Here is an 8552-nt window from a genome sequence, read left to right as displayed (position 1 = left end):
CCACACAGATGCACAGATGCTCCTGCAGACCCCAGCAGCATTGGAGGAAGAAGACAGGACTGGGGAATGAACTGGGGTGAAAGGTGCAGTCCCACAAGCCCATAGACTCCCATCTACTTGAGTGTGTGCAGCACAGCAGTGTTGGAGAGCATGGGAGCAGCTGGGCAGGAGGGCAGGAGAAAAACCTAGAGCAATGTGTGAGTTGTTACAAGGCCTAATCCTCAGGAAGGATGAGAGGAGCATGTCTTCTGAATTAGAGACATATATATTTAAATAAACACTGTCAGCCGACTTTGTATTCAGTTCTGGGAAACAGACATTCCTAGAATAAACAGCCAGTTTTCTTAAAGAGACACCCTTGAAACTGCTGGGGCTTTTTTGTACCATTGGGAGCAGGAAAAAATAATGATTTGACTGGGCCCACACAGTCATGTTTTTTCAGTGTATATGATTCATTGTTTCTAGAACACAAAAGTTATCTGATCTGGACTCTTCCTGAAAAAAAGAAATCCCCCCCCCCCCCCCCATTTCATCCAAACACATGGCACCTTAAATAGATGAATACTTCAGTAATTGAATGGTCACAGGTAGATGATCTAGAACTTGATTTATCTTACATTCATCAGGTTTGTTGAGTCTTAATTTGCACAGGTCACCAGCTGAGTTATTTGTAATTTATACTGGCTTTAGGGACAGAGTAACCCAGTCTACTGACAGTGATGAATTTCTCAGTGACTCAAATATATGAACTTTAAAAGAGACTATTGCACTTATCCAGCCTCACTTGTACAAAGGCCAGAAGACTAAAAAAGATGGAAAATATAAGACATACATTGGAAAGACTTATTTTTTTAATAATTGATTTCTCTCACTATTGAATATTATAATCTAATTTATTTACATAACATTGCTGGTTTCATTTTACAGCCAATGGAAAATGATTGATTTCAGCTGGATTATGATTAAGCTGAACATTACAGGTTGTTGACCTTCCTTCACTACATACATCTAAACTATGATTTAGGCTTATTAATACCCATCTTCTCTACAAGTTAAAAAAATATATAGTGGTTTCTTACTATCATTTTAAGGCAGATTCTCCAGGATACAAAATAGTTTACATTCCTTTGAAAAGAGTCCAAATTTAAGATCACCTTAAACTGGATGGACATGAAAACTGAGCCCAATATTCTAATAATATTCCCCCCAAGTTTCTGTACAGTTCCTCTCTTTGCACTGCACTGAGACATAGGAGATTCACCTCCATTGACTGACTCTAATGAAGGTTTTTGTTATTGCTTTTGGTTTTGAATCTGAGGCCCTTAAAGAAGAAATTAATCACGTGGTCCCTTCTTATCTGAACACTTTCTGGCTTATCATTTTTCTAACAGCAGATTTTACCTCCTTATTTCTTAGGCTATAAATAATTGGGTTAACCGTTGGAGTCAGTACTGTATATACCAGGGAAAAGAACCTTTCTTTGCTCTGCGAATGGACCGAACTGGGTTTCATATAAACAAATGTTCCTGACCCATAGAAGAGTGAAACCACGATTAGGTGTGAGGAGCAAGTGGAGAAAGCCTTCCTTCTGCCCTCCGCTGATGGCATTTTAAGGATATTGGAGATAATGAAGACATAAGACAAGAGGATAAGCAAAAATGGGACCATTAAGAGTATCACAGTAAGAACAGTAATAGAAACTTCATTTTTGTGGGTGTCAGTAGAAGCCAATGTCAACACAGCAACCATTTCACAGAAGAAGTGGCGAATTGTATTAGCCCCACAGAAGGGCTTTGTAAATGTTGAAACAGTATGGCTGAAGGCTACCAAAGTACCAATGGTCCACGCAAGAGCAGACAACTCAGTACAGGCTCTCTGGTTCATGCGGAGGGTGTACTGCAGGGGGTTGCATATTGCAACGTAACGATCATATGCCATGATAGAGAGAAGGGAGCACTCTGTGACTGCAAACAACAGGAAGAAAAACATCTGAACACCACAACCCACAAAGGAGATTGTCTGGGTCTCTGAGAGCAGGTCCACCAGCATCTTTGGGGTTGTTACTGAGGTGTAGCAAACTTCCAGGAAGGATAAATTCCTAAGGAAGAAATACATGGGAGTGTGAAGGGCAGGATCCACTAGGGTGACAATAACTATCAGTGTATTCCCTAAGAGGGCAAACACATAGAAGAGCAGCACTAGGACAAAGAGCAGCACTTGGAGTTCTTGGAAGTCTGAGAATCCCAAGAAAACTACCTCAGTCAAACACGACTGGTTGGTTTTCCCCATTTCTTCAACAGGCTTGAATTCTTCAGTCCGCATGGTTCCTGTGAGCAAAACGAAGCACATAGCTGTACATATAATTAATGCTGTGGAAAAAAATATACATTCAAATTTATTTTCTCCCATTCCTTCTCTCTCAATTATGTCACTAACGGAGTTTCACTTTAGGAATCCATGCAATCCATCAGCATATTCTAGCAGGCACCAATTCATATATTGAAATCTCAGATGTGCTCATAGAAAATTCTGACCAGGTGACAAAGTTGGCTGTTGCCTACAAAAGAGATTTTGCGTCTCCGAACTAATTAGCCACTAAAGTGTTACCCTTCCCTACCTGTTGCATGGAAAACCCAAGAATCATACTTTTGCTCATCCCTTACATATGCCAATTGAATAGGAGATTCCCCTTTAAAAGGAGTGGATAAAATCTGAATTAACCGCTCTCGCTTTGCTAACGCTGATTTCAATGCAGTTAGTCAACTTGAGGTATTCCTCAGTTAAAATGAACTGACAATGGAGCCAAAATGATGAGGAATCTTAGATATATATTCATCTGCTCATTTTTTTCTCAGCATAATATACTCTTACAGACATACAAATAAAACAGGAATTTATTCTGCATTAGCAGCCTTTTATTTGACCCCACTCATTTCTTTATCCATAGATTCTTGGTTTTTATGATCCCTTAAGTCTCTGACTCTCTGCTGAGGAATTTAAAAACAGGGTTCAGGGTTTTTAGTGTTAGTTATTTTACCATGGCATACATAGTTAAAGGTGAAAGCAGATAAATTGAAAAAAAAAAAAAAAAAAAAAAAGATGTACCAAAATACATTAAGAAGATTAGGTACTTACCTCCCTTGTAAAACCAAGGGGAATGTGGTGCATAATGACTGGAAAAAATATGAATCTCACTAAACATAAACCCATCTTCTAGCCACCTGGATATCTTTGTAAATCCAGCACTGGGTAATTAAACTAGTAAGACTCTTAAAAACATATGTCCATATATCCAGTTACTATAATTTCCATACTTCCCAGCACCCCTAAAGAGAACTGCATATATTGCACTTGCACCATGGCACGGCACAAGCAGCTAGAAAGTGTTTTTTCTCCTACCTCTGGAAGAAAAACCTGTTCTCCACGCTCTGTGACTGATGGTGTTCTAAGTAATTGTATTCAAAGACAAAGCTTTAACTTCTTCTAACAACCTCAGGAGAAATAGTAATCAACAAAGAGCAGGGAGCTTTACTCCATGGTATGTCCTGCCCATATGCTCCAAACTTTCAGTTTCAGAGGGAAGTTTTTCAACAACAGGTAAGGGATATAGGAGCACAAATCTCAGTTAGTAAGCCCTTGTGGTGCTTGCAGTGATGGGTTGACACAATCCTGAAGATTGAAATCTTCCCTCCACATAACATCGACTCAAGGGTTACTAGTGATCAAAACATGGCCCATCAATGTGGTGTAAACATCACAGAATGGAACATCCCTGAAGGACCATAATTGTGTGCAATTGCACCAGAGGTAATTTTGGGCCCCTAATTCAGTGGAAATTATTAGTACTATTTTTAATGCTTGGGTGTTATTTATTGTAATTAATGCTCAGTGGACTTCCATATAATTAGTAACGCACCTGCTCAGAAGGGAGAAGATGACAGTTTAATGATTTCTCACCTCAAACTTTTTTGCAGTTTTCTAAGTACCAGGTCACAAGTTTGGGATAACCAAGGAGCCTGTCCAGGGCTCCTCTGTGAGCTGAGTCATTGAACTGTGTAGTTGCCAAGTATTGGGCAATGAAGACATATAATATCTGTATTGCTTTAAAAGCAAACTTAACATTTTTATACCACTATGAACTACAAGCAGAGATATTAATGGTTTTGCAACCATTACAAATCTGGCCAAAATCTACCAGGAGGAACCAGTTATTATGATTATTTCCTAAATTACTTCTGTAAACCTTTTATGGTACAGACGCCCTTGACAAGGTCTCAGTAGATCCTTTAGCACTCCCCTGCTATGGACCCATGTGGCCTCTCTGGGATTTCGGCCAAACTCTATTGCCTTAGGATCACAGGTAATATGCAACCTCAGCCATATCCTTATTTTTAAACATGAAAGTGTGCTAGCTTTTGTGTGCCATGTTCCTCAGTAACACCGTTGAAGCCAGCAGCAGAAGTTCATAGATTTCATAGATTTCAACGACATTAGGGCTGGAAGGGATCTCAGAAGATCATTGAGACCAGCCCCCCACCCAAAGGGCAGGAAGTTCAAAGTAGGTGCTTGAACCACCACCGGTGGCAGGCTATTCTAGACCTTAGGGGCTCGGACAGTAAAGAAGTTCTTCCTTATGTCCAGTCTGAAACGGCCTTTCAGGAGTTTATAACCATTTAACCTCGTCATCCCTTGGGGGGCTCTGGTGAACAAATGAACAAATGTTCCCCCAGATACTGGTGGTCACCCCTTATAAACTTATAGGTGGCTATGAGTTCGCTCCTGAGCCTGTACTTTTCCAGGCTGAAGAGTCCCATAGCTCTCAACCTCTCATCACAAGGTCTGTTTTCCGGACCTCTGATCGTGCACGTGGCTCTTCTCTGGACTCTCTCAAGCTTCTCCACACCCTTTTTGAATGGTGTAGCCTAAAACTGGATGCAGTACTCCAGCTGCGGCTTCAGGAAGGCCGAGTACAAGGGGAGAATGACGTCTTGGGATTTGCTTGAGAAGCATCTATGGATGTAAGCTGGGTTTTGCTAGCCGCAGCATCACAATGAAGGCTCATGTTCACCTTGTGGTCAATCCTGACCCCCAAGTCCCTCACGTCTGTAGTGCTAGCCAGCGTAGCACTGCCGAGCCTATAAGCATGTTGCAGGCTTTTCCTCCCAAGGTGGAGAACCTTGCATTTTTTGGTGTCAAACACCATCAAGTTCTCGTCTGCCCATTTCCTGAGCCTGTAAAGGTCAGCCTGGATTGCCCTCCTGTCCTCAGGTGTGGATGCTTTACCACAAAGTTTGGTGTCATCAGTAAACTTGGCCAGTCTCCTTCTGACTCCAGTGTCCACATCGTTAATGAAGATGTTGAAAAATATATGTCCAGGGATAGAGCCTTGAGGGCCCCCACTGGTCACAGGGCACCATGATGGTTGACTTCCATCAACCACCACCCTCTGGGTCCAACCACGGTGCCAATTCCCCAGCCAGTGGATCATGGTGGACCTGAGGCTGCAGTTGGCCAGTTTTGCCAAGAGGTGATCATAGGATACCAGATCAAAGGCTTTTCTAAAGTCAAGATATATGACATCGATCTCCTCTCCCTTGTCCAGGTGCTAAGTCACCTGGTTGTAAAAGGAAATAAGATTAGTCAAGCAAGACCTACCCACAAAAAACCCATGCTGGCTATCCCTCAGGAAGTTGCCATCGGCTGGTCTGTTAAGGATGGCCTCTTTGATAATCTTTTCTAAGACCTTCCCCGGGATAGAGGTCCAGCTGATGGGTCTGTAGATTGCCGGATCCACTTTCCTCACTTTCTTGAAGATAGGCACCACATTAGCCTTCTTCCAGTCTTCCGGCACTATGCCAAAGCGCCAGGATTTTTCAAAGATCCATGCCAGGGGCTGAGCTATGCTGCTAGCCAGCTCCTTGAGTACCCTGGCATATAAATTGTCAGGGTTGGCCAACTTGAAGGTGTCTAGCCTCTCAAGGTGTTCCTTCACGTGGTCAGCATTGATGGAGGGCAAGGAATCACCCTCAGCCAGGCATCCCTATCTCATAATGGGCAGGGACAATCCATGGGACTTGTGAAAGTCTGACGCAAAGTACCCATTTAGTGAGTTGGCTTTTTCCTGGGCATCGGTCATCCATTGTCCCTTCTGGTTTAGCAGGGGTCCAATGTTGCCCTCCTGCTCCCCACATATCTAAAAAAGGACTTTTTATTGTCTTTGATACTTGTAGCCAGTTGGAGTTCAGTCTCAGCCTTGGCTTTCCTGCTTCACTCCCTGCAGGTCCTGACCAGTGCAGAGTATTCCTCCTTGGAGGTGGATCCAGTCCTCAATCCTTTGTAGGTCTTTCTTTTTAGATGCAGGAGGTATGCTAGTTCCCTGGAGAGCCAAGGGGGCTGCTGTGCCCTTTTGCTGCCTTTCCTCTGAGACTGAATAGCCTTAGTTTGTGCATCTAGGATTGCTCCCTTGAGGAGCAACCACACTTCCTGGACTCCTTGGGGTCTCACCTACAAGACTCCTGAGCTTGTCGAAGTCAGCTTTCTTGAAGTAGAGGACCTCTGTACTGCTGACTGACTTGCCAGCTTTTCCATGGATGGTGAAGGTGATCAGCTCATGGTCGCTGTCACCCAGCTTCCCTTTGATCGTTAGGTAACTGATTAGGTCATCCCCGATTGCCAGTACCAGGTCGAGCAGCACTTTACCTCTCATTGGCCTGTAGACATTTTGCCTCAGATAGAGCTCATCCACGCATGTGAGGAAGCTTTGTAACCATTCGGATTTGGCTGAGCACTCTTCCCATGAGATGTCCGTGTAGTTGAAGTCCCCCATGACGGCCATGGACTGGGAGCGTGCAGCCTCAGCCAATTCTCTGACAAAATCCTCATCAGTCTCTTGATTCTGGGAGGGAGGTCTGTAGTAGACTCCCACCAATGTATCCCCTGTGCCGTGTTTCCTATGGATTATAACCCAGAGGGTCTCTAGTCATCCACCCTGGGCACCAACGTCAGCTTGTACAGACACATAGCTCTCCTTGACATAGAGAGCTGCACCTCCGCACCTTCTGTTCACTCAATCCCTCCTGTACAGGGTATAGCCATCTATACCCATGATCCAGGCATGGGTGGAGTCCCACCAGGTCTCCATTATCCCTATGATATCATAATTATTTGTGTTGAGCAGGAGGACAAATTCCTCCTGTTTATTCCCCAGGCTCCTGGCATTTGTGTACAGGCATGCAAGTGTCCCCTTGGGGGCCCTTGCCTTGCCCGCGCCTCTCACTAGGGCTGTTGCAGGGGTGGGCTCCCTTAAGTGCCTTGGCCTGCTGGCTTTGCAAGTGTTGCTCAGTGGGCCAGCAATGGCAGTAGTCCCCCCATTCCCCAGTGACCTTAGTTTAAAGCCTGGTGGAGCAGGTCAGCTAGTCTGGCTAAGAAGAGCCTCCTCCCCAGCAGAAAGGAGTGGAGGCTGTCCCTTCCTAGCAGCTCACTGCATCTCTCTCCAAAGAGTGGACTGTGGTCATGGAAGCCGAAGTCTTCCTGATGACGCCAGCACCGCAGTCTTTGGTTCACTACCTGGATCCTTCTCTCCCTCTTTAGCCCATAGCCCAAAACTGGAAGAATCAAGGAAAAAAAACCTACGCCCCCAACGCCTTAAGCCCTGCTCCCAAATCCCTGTAACGTTTCATGACCCAGCTGATAGGGCTCTGAGTCATGTGATTGGTGCCCACATGGATAAGGAGCATAGGATAGTGGTCAGTGGGCTGGAGGAGCTTAGGGATCTTCTCTTCAATGTCTCAGATATGGGCTTCTGGGAAGCAGCAGACTTCCCGGGCCAAGGGGTCAGGGCAGCGGACTGCCCCCTCAGTCCCCCTTAGGATGGAGTCTCCCACTACAAACATTTTACTTTTTGTTTTAGGGAGAGCAGGGTTGGTAGCTACAGTTGACCCTGTGTTGTTTGTGGGAGCTGGCAGCTTAGCAGGCTCTTCTGGGCCTCCAAGAGGCTTGTACCTGTTGCAAAGCTCCAGCAGGGTGGAGATCTTGGTGTGGTGGGCCTTGGGGCCCTTGACCACCTTGGTCCATCCCCTTGCTTGGACAGGATGAGAGTTCCCAGTGTCCTCCCTTTTTCTGTAGGGAGACCGTGGTCTATCCTCTGCCTCCTGGGGGTAAGGGCCTGGCTGTAGGAGTCAATCTCCTGTTCACAGTCCCTGATGTCACACAGGCTCTGGACTGTGAACTGGAGCTCCTCCAGCTGGCATGCCAGAGACCCCAAGAGGGAGCAGACCCCACAAGGGGAGGTGGCCATGCTCCTGGACCCCAGAGCCTAAAAAAGTGACAGGAAGCCCCCGCACCTAAGAGCCAAAGGCTCTGTCTGCGTGGAGCCCTGAACCATGGGCTCCATCTGGGTAGAGGCCTCTGAGGGACCAGACGGGGTGGCCACAGACCCCGAAGGGACCCTCGGAATGTGGCATGTGCCCATCCATGGCATGCTGCCAGGAGGCTGGCTGCAGCTGGGACTGCCTATCCGGGGGGCGGTGGGGAGGGGCGGGCTGAACAGGCAG

At 45.7% G+C, this 8552-nt stretch overlaps 1 protein-coding gene across 1 annotated transcript; it reads right to left on the bottom strand.

The window, feature by feature from the left end:
- Positions 1 to 1329: 1329 nt before the first annotated feature.
- Positions 1330 to 2289, bottom strand: LOC132243914 (olfactory receptor 10A7-like). The gene has a single exon (XM_059714405.1). The coding sequence runs from the start codon at positions 2287 to 2289 to the stop codon at positions 1354 to 1356; it is 936 nt and encodes a 311-aa protein (XP_059570388.1). The 3' UTR covers positions 1330 to 1353.
- Between the last annotated feature and the right edge of the window lie 6263 nt (positions 2290 to 8552).

Source organism: Alligator mississippiensis, chromosome 11 (assembly GCF_030867095.1).
Source record: "Alligator mississippiensis isolate rAllMis1 chromosome 11, rAllMis1, whole genome shotgun sequence".
NCBI classification, from domain to species: Eukaryota; Metazoa; Chordata; order Crocodylia; family Alligatoridae; genus Alligator; species Alligator mississippiensis.
Note: the sequence above shows the minus strand (reverse complement) of the source record. Positions and strands in the feature narration are given on the sequence as shown.

Bases quoted from the DNA above. Each gene is read 5' to 3' on its own strand.
- LOC132243914 (XM_059714405.1), bottom strand. From the start codon at position 2,289: ATGGGGAAAACCAACCAGTCGTGTTTGACTGAGGTAGTTTTCTTGGGA.